General features: G+C 40.3%; 1 protein-coding gene across 1 annotated transcript in view; it reads right to left on the reverse strand.

The window, feature by feature from the left end:
- Window positions 1-17,691, reverse strand: part of NWD2 (NACHT and WD repeat domain containing 2) — a gene marked incomplete at both ends in the record, with an annotated part of 54,959 nt that extends 37,268 nt beyond the window's left edge. Inside the window, one exon of the mRNA XM_080344249.1 lies at window positions 17,541-17,691. Coding sequence (XP_080200375.1) covers window positions 17,541-17,691 — 151 coding nt within the window. The remainder of the gene's footprint in view (window positions 1-17,540) is intronic.
- Between the last annotated feature and the right edge of the window lie 646 nt (window positions 17,692-18,337).

The raw sequence follows: 18,337 nt of genomic DNA on the forward strand, positions 1-18,337 counted from the left end.
ACACTCCTTCAACTAGAACTGTGATCTAGATAAGGCACTCGGCATATCCATCCTGTGTATTTATTCCGACCTCCAAATTTAATGGAATGTGCTTATTTAATTGGAATTTAAGTCCTGTGCTTATTTTAATGAATTTTAAGAATTTCTATATTTGTAATAAGTTTTGAAACTTTAAGGAAACAGAAGAGCATATAGTTACAATTAACTACAACAATTAGTATGGATGGCAGATAAGCTGGTATAATTAAATAAAATCTAACCTGATTTACAGTGACAGCAAATCTGTGAAGCTGGCAGCTCCTAACAACAAAAATGTCATGGAGGCAAATTCCACCTTCCAGACTGCTGCTGCAGATGAACAGATTAACCAAATGACATTTTTCTAACAGACAAAATGAGACAGTAGCTGCAAGATGAGCTTTATATACCTCCTAATGCTAATTCTGATACTCTGAAATCCAAATGATTGTCCACAATAAACTGTGGGAATGAAACTACACCTTCAAAAATATTAAAAGACTTCAAAAAGCCCCAACCCTAAATTAATCTCCAACATTTAAATCAAGCCAAAACCCAAACCTGTCTTGAGTGAGACAGTGATTTGCAGAATGCACATCTTCCCTGCAAGTGCTGACTCCGGAGCCAGTCTGTAGCCACTCCATCCTTTGAACTGACCCAGAGCACCACTGCAGCACTCCCTCTCTCTGTGTGTCCCTGTCCGTGTGTAACACTGACGACTGAACAGAATTAGCCACGTGCATTTGTGGCCTTTCTGCCACATAATATGCAATCACTGTTTAAACATAAATGTTTGTGTGAGGTGTGATTTCCGAAGGCTTGCAGCTCCCTCAAATCACTGCCAGTTTTCATTAGAGTGCTCCAAGGTGCTGTTTCTCAGCATGAACTATTTCCATGCCAAAGTCTGACCTTCAAACACAAGCTGTTGTGCTATTAAAGTCACTTGTTTTATTTTTAATAGGGAAAGTACATTTTACATGCTTGTGTTAGTAAACAGATGATGTGTATTTACAAACAGTTGCCAAATACTAATCTCTGGGATAAAATAAGTCATGGAAAGTAGCTTAGTTCAAAACATATATGCAAGTGAACAGAAAGAGTTAACATGGAAACTTAACAGAAATTGCCCGTTTTCAAGCACCAGTTACTCTGCCCTAAGAACAAATAGTTTCTCTTCTTGCTGGTGGTCGTACTGGTCTGAGTTCAGCCACAGTGATAGGAATGGCGGTTTCACACAGGTGGGCTGCAGTCACACGATGTCTCTTATTCAACCATGGCTTGATGCAGCTGAATAAGAAAGTTGTTCAGCTTCAACCTGCTCTTGTGTGTTGCACAGGGGGTGTCAATGTGGGGACAGTGAGCCCCACTCGACCACCCTCAAAGGGACAGCACACTCACGTTGACAGTCTGTTCACAGAAATGTAACTTAAAAGTAACCTCATCCATGGATGATGCAAGCTAAGGCCCTCAAGCAGGGGAAAGTCCTAGGCAGGGAGGGTGACTGCACTGCCCCTGTTTGGCTGACAGAGGAACGCTGCTTTACCCGGCTCATGCAAGCTGGCAGGAAAATTGTTGACGGGTTGAGGCAGGCAGTTGAACCTAGAAGAACCAAAGCAAAAAATGAAGAAGAAGAAAGCTGCCCTTGCAGCTGTTGAAAGCAACACAGAAATGAACATCACATAGGATCAAAGAGCTGCCCGCAGGTCCCATCTCCAGCCCATCACCCAGGAAACAGCAGCTCCTTGTATACACAGAAGAAACAGTTTCTGTGTCATCCCTCCATTCTTGGTGTTCCCACACGTTGCAGAGGGTCAGGATAGAAGCTTCCTGGGGGTCTTGACCTCACCTCTTTCACAGCTTACTTGTGTGCTAGTTTAGTCTCCTGCAAAAATGCACACAGATACATTTATTAACACATAACATTGGAGTTTCTTGTGCAACTATGGAAGCCCCAGATGAGCAGAGAGCATCTTCTAATCTAGTCCTCAATGTACATCCACTAAGATGGATTTGCTTCCTCTAACTATTCTAAATGATTAGATTTGATGGACGGGTAGGACAGATTCTTGTCATAGGATTATTTTAATGCATTGCAATATTTTAAAATGTGGGTATTTTATAACCATTGTCTATTAACTGCAATGAGAACTCATGCAATTGAGTTATCTAAGGATATCATGCAAATAAGGTTAAAAATTACTTAGCAGCAATATCAAATATGGAAGTGGCTGCCAAGCCTCTTAGCACTGGTATGTTTTTGTCACATATGACTATTCAACTGAATTATTCCTTTTAAACTGCCTTTTTTACGAATAACACACAATAGCATTGTGTATTACCCCTGCTACTAAAGGCTTTGAATACCAGTAGGTAACAAATGTCCCTAAATATTATGGAAACCTCATATCTGAAAATAATATGATGATAATAAGTCATTTGCATTTCTATAGTACCTTTCATCTGAGAATCTCAGAGCACTTTGAAAGCAATGAGGTTGAATTATGTAGCTGGTACAAGAGAGAAAATTATTTGAGCTACCTAGTACCTTTCCCTTCCTAGAAAATTAACTTCAAAGACTATATCTTGTCATTTCCTTCTGTTTGGGTTTCTGTGAGCATGAGGATAAGCATCCAACACTCCCCAAGACTCTTTTTAGGTAGACTAGGAACAGAAGCTGATTGGTCTGGATTACTTCTTCCAGTTGTCTCCTCCCCAAACAGCACTGTCAACCTTCAGGTCTCTGTTGGCTTTCTAAGAAGGCAACTGAGAAACTGGATAGACTGAAGGCCATTCATTATTTAAACTGAACCCCATAACTGGCTGTAACACTCCAAATAAATTCTGACAAGCAAAATACTGCAACATCACCACGATGCTGTACACGGCTGCCTGTCCTCACCCAGCCTGACGGTGGGAGCTGCCTCAAAAGATGTGCAGACAGTGTGAGGATTGAGATCACAGCCCTTCAGCTCAGAGTTTAGTGCTCTAGCCACCAGGATACTGCATAATAACACTGGTGGCATCTCCCCAACCTTCTCAGTTCTTAAAAAATACATACAACAGTGGGCTGAGCATTTGAGCCCAAAGGAATGGCTGCTTGGCATGAAAGTCAGAAGAAATAATGGAAAATAACATTAAAATAGTAAGTAATCCTGAAATGCATCTCTCGGTTTTGAAGAAATGACAGGATGTGACTACAAATTTGTGGTCTACACCAGAACATTTAAACAAACACATTTGCAAAACAAAAGACCTAACTATCTGAGGCAGGATTCAAAATGTAGGGCATAATTATAAGCCTAAAATTTCTAGTTGCAGCAATTAGCTCTTCCTTTTTAGCCCAAAATCAAACAACATCCAATGAAAAATGAAGTGTAGTTTTAAAACCTATTGCTCTGAAATGTTCCCTACTGCCAGTTCTGTAAGATGACAAATTTAAGACAATACATATAGAATATGTATTTTTTTTAAATTATAATGCTTAATAGCTGGCCATATTTCACAGTGACATCTTACTTATAAAATACCCTGCATCTTGACTGTTAATATGATTAACCAGTGCCACCTATTGGCTTAACAATAACACCCAGTTGTCCATTCATACACATAAAAAAATGAGGAAAGTAGTAAAATCAAAGGGGTGAAGACCCACGTTAAAATACAGAATGTATGGGAAACATCAGTATAGAACTGCCAGGACAGAGCAGGAAAGTGGTTCCTATATCCAAATATCAAGATTCAAATTTTAATTGTTCACGCATTATTGTGTTCCCAGTTTAAAACACATGTCAGTTTCTGAGAGTTCTGAGTTTTATTACGTGTACGGTATGCTTACATGAAACAAATCTGGAGTCTGATCCAAAGGCTGGTGAAGTCAATGGAAAGATCTGTTAATCTCAGTGGATTTTAAATGAAGTTCTACATTTGCGGCATGTATTGAAACCCCATACCTTTTGATGCCTTACCAACTTCCACAGAATTTGGATGAAATCCTTCAATCCATATATAAATTAATCAATAAACAAACACTACATACTCATTAAATCTAGTGGGTGTGGTATGGGTGAGGACCCTAAGCAGAATTTTATCTCATGATGTATCCTAATAACTAACCTGACATTACCCCTTGGGAACACAGCCCCCTTACATGTAGATTTTCTTAAACAAGTTAGGTTGACCTGGACTCCTTTCCCAATCCTGCAAATGGTCCCTAGATTGCAGCTTGGCTGCCTTGGCATCCTTGCATCACTTGACTATGATTTGTGGCCAAGACCGCAAACGTAAATGCATCTGCATGCAAATGCCAATGCACAGTGGGAGCTTTAGCAGCACCATGGGTTGAAGGCAGAATCTCTACAGGGGGAGAATTTTGCATTCTGAAAGCTATACAAGTGGAAGAATCCAAAAAAACCTAATTCCTTAATTTAATAAAGCAAACTAGGAAAAATTCTTGAAAACACGACAATTTACAAACAATTATTGTCATACAATTAAATGATGTGACAAGAGAAACTGAAGACACAGCATGTTTCGAGACACCAAAATTAAGTCTAAAAATTATCTCTGCAGAACACCAAAGCTTATTACAACTAAGCACTGGAAAACAGCAATGCCTGCAAGGACAAGAATTTGCAACTATAATCAAAATTAACGTGAAAGAAAATGCATAACAGAAGACATTAAAAGGGCCAGGGTAGTAATAAAGGTATGTGCAAAAATCCTACTAACTCATCTAGAGGTGTCAATCACTCTTCAAAAAATCATGGAATTACCTAGAAAGCAGAAAAAGAGCTGTACAACACTTGAAAACGTTTTTGACAATTAAGTTGTGTGTACTGCAGTAGCTTTACTGGTTTTTTTCTAACATCACTAGACCAAAGAGAAAACAATCAGAGTATGTTACTAAAGCACTCGAGGTAATGAGGCAGTGGCAATCAATAAAGCAATGGGATGTCACAGACATTTTGTCTCCTAACTCAACTGCAGATTCAAGTGCTGGAAGCAAACGAAGTAGTATGTTACAGGCTTTGAGAAGGCATAAAGCAGAGATGAACCATAAAAAATGCAAGAAAGCAAGGCTCATAAACACACACACGTACTTCACGGTACAGGCCAGCACAGGCCCATTAAATACACCTCGTTCTGAAGAAATTCCAATAAACAATCCTATGTGACTTTCCATCTGGCAGAGCTGCAAAGCTACAGATGAGCTCTGCAAGCACTGCTGGCTCTCTGGTAAAGTTGCCATTCCCTTCTCTGAACTTTCTAAGTTCACAAGTCACGAAGTTCTAATCCAGACTGGACTCTTCCTTATGTTTGGTGGAATGTGGCCATGGCTTGGGTCACTACAAATCTGCTGAAGTCAATGGGGCCGGCTGGAAAAGCATGACTGATACATGTAGCCTACTGTACGGGCTTCAAGTGAAAGTTGTGAAGACTTTTATGCCAGAAGATAAAAAAGTCTCAAACGTGACACTTGTGTATGTGCAGACACCCACAGAAGGAGTGAGAGATGCTGCCTGCTATCAGTGCAGTAAACCTGCACCAATAAAGTAGGAGTTTTCTTTGCAACTCTTTTTTTTCTTCATGCTAAATGGAGAGGACTATTAAATAACATCACTGCAGAGTCAGAATAGTTCTTGGCTGCTGTAGACACAGTTATCAAAGATGAAGAAACTAAATGACAATCCCATTAAAGGAGAGCAGCTGCAACAGGGCATTAAGCCCAGAACAACGGGACTACGTGAGGGAGGGATGCCAAAAACTCAACCACGCCTTGCCTAAATAAGAGAATATCAGCTCATTTCTGACAGGACTACTTCACATGCCGACAGACAACTGCTACCTAGCAATAGCCACCCACTTCCAGGCACTGCGGTACAACAGTTCTTAAATGTGAGTATTCCAGGTGAGGTCTGTGCTTAAAGTCATTGAACATGAGCAAATAATTCACAAAATAGGCTTGTTTTGATGGATTATGTAATGTCTGAGGGGAAAACAGTGATTGACATGTAAAGGAAAAGTGATTTATCTTCGTTCTCCCTTACCCTTTCCAATTTTAATGATTCATCTAAGCATTATTTTTAGTGAAGATTATATAATCCAGTTGAAAAGGCCATTTTTAATAAATTCTGTATCTGTTAGTATGAGTCAAATATTTTTCTGAAGCCTTGATTTGACTAGATATTGTTTTCTTGTTCCAGATTTTATTAATTTCTTCAGCTTGCTAACCACATTTGGTTGTTTATATATATTAAGGTAATAGTACATTTGCAGTTTAACAAACTTAAGCAGTTAGTAATTGAAAAAGGACAAATTAGTACTTCTAAATGTCTTTAGCCATCTTCCCCAAGTCTTTGCTCTTATTTTCACACTAATGGTACCCAATGAGTTACAATTACCTTTTAAGGAGGATAAAGATCTTCTGTGATGCTATACTCTCAACAGCAGTGTAGAAGATGGGTCAAAGTGTGAACTTGACATCATTTCCATTTCTTGCACTGCCAGACACTACCTGTCATTCTCAGTGCCTGTGAAGGCATTTGTCCTTTAGCCACAGAATAGATAAAAAAAACGTGCACAAGCCATCTTTTACCTTCCACACCTACATACAGTTAAACACAACTGAATCCACAACCGAGGATCTAATTTCTTTTATTTGAAACATTTTTGAATTTACATAATGACTCTGAGGAGCTGACTGTGGTATTGACACTGGAACAATACCTCAGCAATGGAATTGCTCAATACAAGCATATATTGTTATACATGGTTGATTATAGAAAGTACAAAACAGGACATTCATAACTAAAACAGGTGGAGTGTAAGCAGATCATTTGCATTTTTAGCTTTGTTTTCTAAAGAAAGAAGGAATAAATTATAGTCTGTCTTCTATATGCCTTCTGTTCTCTTTTGCAAAATATTTTTAACTCATTGACTGATACTAAAAAAATCTGATTGAATTATATTAATCTCTAATATAATGAATATCCTACGTGAGAAGAAATCACCAGCAAAATAAGAAATCCTGTAAATGAGTTTCCTTGTCCCATTCCTAAATAAATCACCAAAGGAAAAGCTGTAACATGAGCTATTAGACACTTCATACATGCCTCTTTTGCAGGAAAGCTTCATGTGAAACAAGCAGGCCACTGCAGGACACACCATCATGATAATACAATCTTTATGGGAGTCTACTGCTTTATCTTACCTATCTTTCACATGGATGCATAGAGTGGCTTCCTGATATGTCAAAAGGATGAAGAGGCAGAAACTGGATTTAAGAAATTTATGAGTAATTACATACACTACTGAAAGTTATTGAAACTAATTCTAAGAAAGGAAATTTTCAGGGAGTTTTTTTACATTTGGTCATTTTTATTGACTAATGAGCATATTTTGTATCTGTATATGTTGCTGTAAGCACTACTGGTAGTGCTACAGAAGACACAGTGCAGCAGTATTCTGTACAGTCTGTGTTCCTGTGTATTTTAACTGGTTTGGAGACAGCTCATGAAGAACTAGACTATCTTCTGTCAGGAATGGCACGAGTGTGTTTGATCCTGTGTCAGTTTGGAGGACAAATTCAAAGGCCTCAAGAGGTCCCTTCCAGCCTCCCGGTCTGTGATTTGCACAACAACAAATAATTGACTGATGAAATAACTGCCAAAGGTCCCTTGGACCTCTATTATGGCCACAGATTCCTGGTTTAAATGGCATGTCATTTAACTCAATGGCACTCATTTTACTCACCACAGATTCCTTAATTCTTTATAATCCCATCTCATAAATGACTTGCATTTCAAAGTAAATCATTGTACAAACTTTGCTGCTGTCTTAATATACCAAATTAGGGATCACATAAACTGGAATGCTTCAATAACTCGCTTCAAGAGCATTGCATAATTCTTCATCACATTTAAATGCAATCCAATAAATATCTGAGTAAATCAAGACCATTATCAAACAATAATATGATTTTATCACTTTCCTAGTATTTTCCAGTAACTACTCCTAAAAAGAGGATCGATGCTTACTGCTCACTGCTCTCAGCATCTGAGCTATTAGAAATACTATAGGGTGGAAAGTGAGAGAAATTGGCATTTTCATCAGAACAAATAACTTTGTCTTACCAGAACAGTATGGACTATAAATCTAGCCACCAGGACTATTATCAAGCAGGAAAATATTTTTCCTCTGATCTCTTTTTCTAGAGTTTGTGGGGCCTTTATTAAATAACAGTAGGTATGAAAAAAATAAAAACATTAAGTCCTTCATTTTAAGCAAATTGCTTATAAAGCAGTCATACATGATTTATGTTATATTTGGTTAGGACAGCAGAGCAAGATCCTCTAGATGTGTCATGCTGGCACACGCAGGTGGGAAAAATTCTTAGTAATAAAAGAACCCCTAGAGTCCTGCACAACACACTGAACTTCTTTAGATTAGCCTCCATACCTTAGGCTCTTTAGATTATCGAACACTCATTTCCTCATTTATTTCTTAGTATGGCTCTGTTTTAATAATCCCATGGAAATAGGGACATTCAGATAACTAGGTCTTCACCATTAACCTCTCTTTCTATATAAAGACAGACAAAAAAGGATCATTACACAGATGGTTTTGGATAAAGTTACTCTTTTAGGGAGATCTGCTTTTAGTTACCCCCGCTCCACAGATATTTCCACTTTGGGTATTTGAGATCTCTTTTTGGGCTGAATACACACAGTCTTGCTCATACAAAATTCCCAATTAAGTTAGCAGGGTCAGGCATTTCACTGGGCAATAATTTATTTCAAGACTTGCAAAGGTTGTTAAAAGTACCAAGATTACTAGCTAATCAGTAAACTAGAAAAATTAATGGAAGCAAAGATTTTTAAACACAAAGATACAATCTTTATCATTTTGTCTCCGTTGTGATCTCTTCTTGTGCATCTGAAACTGCCAGGGTCAGAGGAGGAGTATTGGGCTTCCTCGGTCTAACTCACTAAATTCAATCTTACTGCGTTTGCTTCTTGTTTATCTTACATATAATAGCTGCTCTGCATAACTCTACAAATATGGATAACTCCTCTCATCTAGAAGTATTAAACCCACATGGTCATTCAATGGTTCTCAATCAATTAAAGTAATCTTAACCTAATAAAATCCAGTCAGTGAGACTGCTTGTGTACATTCAGGCAGTGTTAGGGATTCTGCTACAAATATTCTGAAGTGCCAGTCATTTCTTCCTGCACTGCATGGGAAGGCATCAATCTCATACAGAACAAATAAATAATACTAACTAACAGATAACATTTATTAAAACCGCTGTGCTAAAAAGGGGGTTTGGATGGTTTGCGCAAGCCATTTATTTTGCCAATGATTTTAACTTTGAACTTCTATATGCTTCTAAACGTCTATTTTGTACTCTTATGAAGTGCTGTAAGAAATGCAAATGCTCTTTAGTAATACGATCAGATCAAAGGGTCTGGGCTGCTGAAATGCCCGCCAATAGTAAATGTGTCAGCTGCGGAGCTCTCTGAAACTAAGGCTGTCCAGATAGAGCTCTTAGTCATTAATTCTCATTTCATCTTCATGTTTTGTAAAACGTTACAAATTAGAGACTCTAAATAATAATTTTACAAATAACATTGCTATGTATCACACATACCCTAGAATAACTATGTTTCAATTCAGCTACCAGTTGAAGGACAGGATGGAGATTCATAAAGCATTGGTGAGACTGTGCAGGTACTCAATTGCTAGTAGAGGGATATGGACTCTATTAATAAACATTTTTGAATGTTTAATTGTACTAAAGACACATGTTACTATACTGAAGACTGCAGTTGTGCCACTTCAAGCAAACACTAGGAGCAGGTGGTACCATACTACTTCTCAGGCTCTGATAATTTGATACCTGAGCTGTTCAGCTATTTGATCAGTCCCAAAGACTGACACTTAGCAATAGTGTGACTCCGGACCAAGCCCAGTGCCAGGCTCCCTCCTCTTTACCGTGCTACACTCCCTGCTGCCAGCTACCAGTGATTTAGCCCTATTCCCCTTTTGACTAAAGATTTTTCAAGTAAAAGCCTCTCTCTGACACAAAACCTAAATTAATAAGAGTAGCACTGGGCCAGCGGAGTTATTTTGGAGTTGCACTGGCACGACCATGATTAAATTGGGTTCTCTAATGCTATCTATTAATATCCTTCTTTAATTAAAATCCCAGTAAGGAGATAAGGCAGTTGACTTCAACAGCACTGCCTATATTAAAAACTGCCAGATTTCTCTGTATTCTATACACACAACCATCTATGACTACACTATATTTATATCTACTACCTTCAATATATTAAAACCTTAAATCACTAGTAGCTAAACATTACTAATGTATTATTACTGCAGCCTGAAAGGATACCTTATCAAAAAATACTCTTTCAGCACATGAAAATTCAAAGACTTTTGATTTATTTCACATAAAAAAAAATGGGTGCTCAGGGACTACTCTCTTACCTTGAGTGAGAGGTTCAGTAGTTCCTTGATCTAAAGCTTTGTTCCTGTAATAAATATTTAAAAATTCTCCAAACAAAACTCAAAACCTAATGTAGGATTTTCTCTTGTGTGTTCACACATCTGTGAGCACATACATACACCTGCATAGTCATGTAACTTGCCTAAAAGGAGTTATTTTGCTGCATAAGCTTAGAGGTAGGATGCCAAGTTATGTACCCTCTGTATGACACTGTTTTTAGGCAATTACAGAAATGCCATCACAGAATACACAGAATCCTTGACTCACAGCCTCTGAAACCCTCGTTAGTTTGCTGCAGAGCAGCCTGTTGCTCAGCTGAGAGCTCAGCCCCATGCCCTTGATCCGGCTGATGGGGGAGGCCCCCGAGCCTCTCCCTTTGGGCTGGGTCTCATGCATTGCTCAGGGCACGACGCACAATAAGGACTCAATTCAATAACACTGTTGCTGTCCATCCTCTAGCACACTACTTGAGAAATTTGTATCACATGGAATTTGCTCACGTGTTCCATTGTCCCTCACTGTGCCTAGACACTGGGTGAAATGTAGAGGGGTCACCAGCTCCTCTTTGTCTGTCATTGCAAGGATGACCACTTTGCACAAGAACGAGGCATGCTCCAGTTTCCTGCGGGCATCTTGACTACTTTGTATTTCTACTTTAATAAAAAGATGCATGCATACATATGTATGTATATATACATAAACTACAATATATGGAACCAGTCTAGCATGCAAATACATCTGAAGAAATAACACTATATTTGCAAAGTTAAAAAGGAAGAAAAGAAATTGTAGGATCTGCTCTCCTTTATTTCTTCTATGCTAAGAAAAACGGTCGTAAAAACTAAGCTGCAGGTGCATACAACCCTAAATATTTACAAGTTTACTTGTGGATAAAATCTAAACTCCTCTGTAAAGCTGCTACTTTTACAATAGTCTTTAACAGAACCTATACTGTTCTTCAGTAATGCTAGAATTACAACCTTGAGTGATGTCCTTTGAACATAAATACCCAGTTCTCACAAGGGGTCCTAACAGCAAGCTCAAAAATTGTCTGTGATAGTGGGGCTTGAGTTTTATACATCCATTTATACCATTTTATACCTCTGTTTATACAGTTTGTACTGTTTTATATGATTTGTGTGCATGTGTGTGTATAAACGCTATAGATACACATACAAAAATTATAGAAAAAGACATTTTTTTCTAATTAAAAAACAACAGTAGTAATGTAGTTAAAAATTTTAAGTGCTGTTTTTTAAGTAGATAGAGTAAATAATGGATCCAAACTTTGAGAGCTGATTAGCAGGAAAGTAACTGGGTTTCAGGTAATTTTGCTTATTACTAAATATCAAGAAAGAAAAAAGCCAACAAACCAAATAGCTTGCTGTTTCACTAAAAAACAAACAAACCAACCAACCCACACATCTTGATCTTAGTCTTGTTCCCTAAATGCACATCCTACCTTTTGAATATGTGAATTAAAAAATTTGTTCAAAAGTAAACAAAAGTTCTCAATATTTCCACTTGCATATTTGGTACATATGGAGCAAATCCTTAGCCCAGTTCCCAAACTATGTAAGTAAAGACCCCACAAAAATAAAAGGCAACATGAAGAGCAGTTATTTTCATGCCGTTTATCAACAGTTTCTTAAGTTTATCTGTGCAGCACAATGAACTTTGATCCAATTCAGTGTCCACCTTAGCCCCGGACAAGCATTTCCTTTAATGGGAACAAAGGCTTGAGGATCTGCTCAGTAAAAATTACCTCATAGTGGTTCTGCTTGAGACATACTGGCCCTGCCTTGCAAAGTAAGTTAAAGCCTACAGGAGATTTGATCATACAGTCTCAAGAACAGTCAGATCCTGCTTTCTGCTCAACCACACCAACAACAGAGCTGTTCTGTGGCACAAGAGGAAAGAGAGGAAACTTCACATGGAGGCAGAACTACTAAAAATGCAGGTTTCTCTTCAACGTTATGAACTCTACATATCTCTCACCTCTGGGCCTCCTGAAATAAGAAATATTTATTTCAAACCAAGGCCCATACCAGACCCAGGTACTTGAACCATGTTGCTCTCCCAAACTCAGTCATATTCAACTTCTTATTTTTGTTTCCGCCCCCCCCCAGTTGTAGCTTGGTTTGTAGCTCTTACACAGTACAGTGATGTGCGTCACATAAAACCATAAATAGGTACAAAGTTAGGTAACCAGAACTAACACTTAGCATAAAAAAAGTCCTGGAGTTATTTGTCTCCACATCTCCGCAACACCTCCCTTGCAATTTCATGCACTTGAACATCTGTGTTTTCCTGTAGCTAAGGAATAAATTCCACCCAGATTATATAAAATTGTCTTTATAAAAAAGATCTTCATGCAATGTATCCAAGTAGGGACACCATATGGCATTTTGGGGCTGGCCAAAATGGACCATCATTAACTAAGCATTATTCTGGCTTTTGAGTATTTTTCCACACGAAAATTTCTTCAATTGTATTTTTTCTAAGAGAAACAACATTTCAGGTAAAAATAATATAATACACCTGGAACATGCTAGGAATGAAAAGTTATACCTTTCTCTTATCACATATGGCAATAACTTTGAAATCAAAGCAATGAGAATTCTTCATCTGAGTTATTCACCCTCATGTTCAGTAGCACTAAACTACAGATGCATATAACATTTTTTTCTCTTTCAGAAGTACATCAACATGCATAAAAAGACATGTAATTCCTGCAAAGCAGCCTACAACAACAGGTCCAAACAAAAACATTAGTAAGATCAATTTCTGCAGACATTATTGATAGGAATAATCCTTATCTGGTCAACAAAGCTAACCGTAGGTGAGAATTTTGCTTTAGGTATCATGAGAAAACATGTAAATTGGGCACCAAACATTTGTACTTTATTAGAATGTTTTTCAAATTAATGCAATGTTCTGGATGAAGCATGTCAGTGGAAACTAAACTAAGCTGAACAATTGTACAGTAACCCAAGCAAACTCAAACTTGTTCACTAGCGTAAGGCGAGGAAATCTCACTCGGGCAGTCTGTGGGGAAGCTGGTGAATCCACCTGCTGTGGATCCACTGTGAATCCACTAACTGTACATATTAGTTTTATACTGTGCTTGTACAGTGGAGGCATTAAAGTGGTGGCCGTATCAGTAGCATCTTCTATAAGATCTTCATTTTACATTCCTACATGTATACACAGGATTCCATACTTAAGATTTTTAATCATGCCAAAATTAGTATTAATTAGGTCTTTATATGCAGGTTTTTTTTTTTTTTACTTGAGGCACAGAAACCATGAGTAACATAGCATTTCTGTATTAAAAACAGCTGTTAAAACAAAGCTTGTTCATGATGTCACCACCGTTATTTTTGTTTGCACAACAGAAGTGTTTTGAATGGCTAAAAATGGCTAAAAAGTATTAACTGTCAAGATTCAGTAAAAAGCAACCCTGTGTTGGAACTCAGCAGATTTGCAGAGCTGCTGCACAGAGGAGAGCGAGCTGTACGCAGCTGATACAATGTCTGCAAAAGGGAGCATCTTTGTCACATAAAGTGTTAAATGCAAACCTCTTTACACCTTGAGATAAGACTGGCTATCACCACCTATGTCAGGACACACTCAGATGCTATATAAAGGTATCAGCATTGTGTCTTCAATGGAACCACCTGTGTGCAGGACTTGGCTTTACACATATCTCTCTTGAATGCATTTGTCTCTGCTAAACGACAGACACGAAAGGCACCTTCACAACCTCAGAGCAAAAACTTATTGATGTCTTAACTAATCGAAGCAATAACAAGACCTTAAGTCAAACTAGCAAAGGGCTATTTTCCCCACTTTCAGAAAAGCCAAGAGAATTTAAAATTATCTGAGTTTTGACTGTATATTCCACCTAGCAGGATTTCATTTTCAAGACAAATTCCTAACTCAGGTTAAGGCATCAGTTTCAACCAGGGCTTGTAATATTGCCTTATATCACCACCTAATTTATTGAAATAGTGAACTTTGCAACTCAAATAATTTTCTGCTTGAAGTAGTGATGCAAATAATTGGAATGTTCTGAGCCTATCTAGGGCTGATGTCACAGCCGCATGTAACAGGAGCATATGGAAGTTTATACTTGTTGTATTTAATACAAACTGTGTGTTAATGGAAAGCATGTATACAGGCATTACTGAGTAGCAGAGAAACTGTCATTAACTGATCGCTGTTACAGTCCACAGATTACTACATGTAACAGTAAAAGAACTTATTACAATCAGGCGATTATAACTTACTTTCCTTATCACTTTGAAGTAATAAAATATCTTAAGAAAACCACTAAATCATTTAAAGCAAAATCTTTTAACCAAAATTCATAGAAAACAAGAGACTGTAAAACGAAGCACTTTTGTTCCTACTGCCCATGCTCACTGTCGCCACTTACTGTAGTTTTTAGGGATTTCTGTTTAAGAAATTTTACAAATAATCATTTTCCTAGTGGCATAATAAAACCATAATATGTTTCAGCTATACTAAAGTATGTTCCTAAAGAACAGGCCAAACACTGATTCACCAGAGTGCTCCAGTATACACTTGCTAACTTGATATAATTTAAGAAAATTACTTTTAAGGTTGTACACTTTAAGTTGCAGATAAAGTTCTCTTGTGACTTCTAGCAGGATTAATCCCTAAGTGCCTCTGGCATCACAGCTCTGATATGCACACAGCCCAGCCAGAGGGTGTTCGCTTCTGCCACTGGGAATCTGGAGGCTCCGAGCCTCTTTCAGGAATGCCCAGCACCAAGAAGAAGGGGTATAAAGTATATTGCTATGCTGAAAATTAACAAGAAAGGCCTTAGACATGAAAATATACATTGTGGTTTAGGGCTTAAATATGCTAAATAGTTTACCAACTTGGAAAATTTCAACCTTTTTTTTTCCAGAACTCTTGCATTGTGAACTCTTCTAGGTCTTTGCAAACAGCATTTTTATTTCCAAGTACTTTGCTATACATCTAAATCCCATTGGAGGCTCCTTTTTCTTATTTATCCATATATTACTTATATATTTATCCATATATTAGTTAAGGTCATATGCAGCTAGTAATACTTTTGTGTCAGTGATATAATTGATAAATAGTCATGGTTGTTTCTTATCATTTAGGGTCCCTAAATGTTCATATAAGTGGCTTACGTTGGTAATAAAAATCTGTAACCACTCCAAAATTTCTGCCCCATACCATCATATTTGAAGGCAGGAGCAATGTTGCAGATAAAATTTGGTACATGAGAAGCATTAATCACTGTGATCATATGATCCTACAAAGAAGCTAATATAAATAACGATAAATTAACTGAATTATTTTCTTCCTCCTAGTGTTTTTTGAAAGGTGAAATTCTGAGATAACAACGCAAAGTTAAAATCCTCCAAACGGATACACATGGCTTCAAACCCCAACTTTTGGTATGAACTTTTGGTTATTGTTGTTGGGGTTTTTAGCAAACATCTAGCTAATATGCCAAGCTATCCTGATGATAAATGCCATTCACATCAAATACGGAGGCATCAGTAGCTCCACAGTTAAGGCGATGCTGGCAGAAACCCATTTTGAATGAATAACATATCTTCCAAAAATCCACACCAATTTTCTTTCAGAGTCAAATAAACATTTTTTCCCGATTGTCGCTATTTATATGTCTTTGCTTAGATTGCAACAATAAACTGCAAGCATTTTCATGCCCTCCTTAAAGAATGGCATATTTTCAAACAAACAGGGACATGGATGTGAGAGCTGGGAGTTTCCTTGTGTCAAGAGCAACTGGGAAGACCTGGAGGTGTGGGAATTCTTCAAGGCAGCGTTATGCCCACTTTTTTTGCTTGTGAGTGCTATTTGTCATACTCACGTAAGAATTGGTGCCAAGACAATTTTCACTTCAAAATTCCAACTGTTTTGTCATTTCAGGCATGATTTTCAGACCTCTGATGTTTCCATAAAAGGTGGCAGTATTGTTGAATTAGAAATGTTGGGGGGGAAGGTGGTGGGTGGTGGTGTGAAAGAGAATTGTGAATACAGTGAGCTCATTTTTACAGAGAAGAAATGTCATGGGTGTGAACGCTTAGTTTATTATTTCTGTACTTCAAGCAGGAATATGCTTCAGCAACTTAAATCTTACAAGTCAGAATGACACCTCGTGAATGTATGCAAATTCCTCGTATCAAAGGGTGATTTTAAAAATAGGCTGTAAGTAGCAGGATGCCTAATTAGTTCAGATACCGAGTATGCGATCCCGACTTTATTGAGCTAAAACTGCAGGTTTCACTCCATGCTTCCTTCGAAGCAGAGTGTGACCGGGATCAAAGGATCCCATTTGCCGTAGCCTCAGCTTTCTGTGGAGACCTGCTTTCTGTGTTCTATGACATCAGTCGGAAACTATTAACCAGCCGCCCCAGGGGAGCTACACAAGACGACCCCCCAGAAAAGCTTCCCTTTAGGTAGAAGGCAGCCCATTTCCACGTCCGAACCCCCGTGCCCCGTTGCTCCGACGCCGCAAAAAAGAGACACCCTCGCCCCCCGGTACCTTCCAGATCTGTCGTTTATAGGCATAAAACTTCGGAAGCGGGGTATAGCGGCGACTCCAAACCCCCCGCCGATCTCCCACACCGACAGCCGGCAGGTCGAGCCGCCCAATGCGCTGCCACACGCCTCCCCCCGCCATCTCGCCCCACCGCACCCACGGCCGCCTCGTCCCGCGCCCTGCCGCCCCACACGGTGCCCGGTGGGGCGGAGCGGCCCCGCTCCCGGAGCGCGCCGCCCTGGCGGCCCTCGGGGACGGCTGCGGGGTAGGGACGAGGAGCCGGTCTCGGCCACACCGCGGACTCCCTGAGCGAGAGCGACCGGCGCCGCCCGGGAGCAGCGGGAAGGGCCGGGGAGCGGCGCGGGCGCTGCGGGCGGCAGGGGGAGCTGCGGGCGGGCGGCGGGGAGCGGCGGGGCCCGGCGAAGCGCGGGTTACCTTCGGGGTTGGCGCTGATGAAGACGCGGACGCTCCTGCCGCTCGGCACCAGGTGGGACGGCAGCGCCGCGAGGTTGCCGGAGAAAGCCGCCCGCCGCAGCGCCGCGTCCCGCGGGCAGGGCAGCCTGCCGCCTGCCCCGGCCGGCCACATCCCGCCGCGCTGCAGGGCGATCCTCGCAGGCGGCCGCTGGGCCCCCGCTCAGGGCAGCCGCCGGAGCACTGCGGCGGCAGCGGCGCTCGCCACCGGCTCGGCGGCAGCGGCCATGCGGACCCTCCGGCTGCCCGGGGCCGCCGCCCGGCACCGGAACGCGGGGGCAGCGAGAAGGCGAGACGTCGGCCGCCCTCCGCGCCGCTCCCCAGCGGCGGGGAGGGCGCAGGAAGAAAGTTTGCGGTGGAGCGGTGCCGGGCGCGGCGCAGCCGGGACGGCGGCCCCACGGCGGCAGCCTGAGCCCCAGCGCCGCCCGGCCCTGCGGAGAGCTGCTGTGCGGTCGGGCCGGAGAGTCTCTCGGGTTCCCTCTGTGCCCACGAGGGTTTGCGATGTCCAAAGCAGGGACGTCTCCGGCAAGGCTGACAGCACCTTCCCTCCTCCGAGTGTGTCACAGCCCCAGGATCGGATTTTTATAGGAAAACTGCTGCCGGCTCATCCTTTGGGTTCTGAAGAGTTCAGAGCCCTTCTTGTGTTTTGTTCTTTAATCGCCTGCACAGGAGTCCCACCTGCTCCGATACAAAAGAGGGATGTTCTTGCTGCCTTTTTTTTTTTTTTTTTGTAATCAGTTATTTATTTATCGGAATAAATG

Source organism: Nesoenas mayeri (assembly GCF_963082525.1).
Source record: "Nesoenas mayeri genome assembly, chromosome: 4".
Taxonomy (NCBI): domain Eukaryota; kingdom Metazoa; phylum Chordata; class Aves; order Columbiformes; family Columbidae; genus Nesoenas; species Nesoenas mayeri.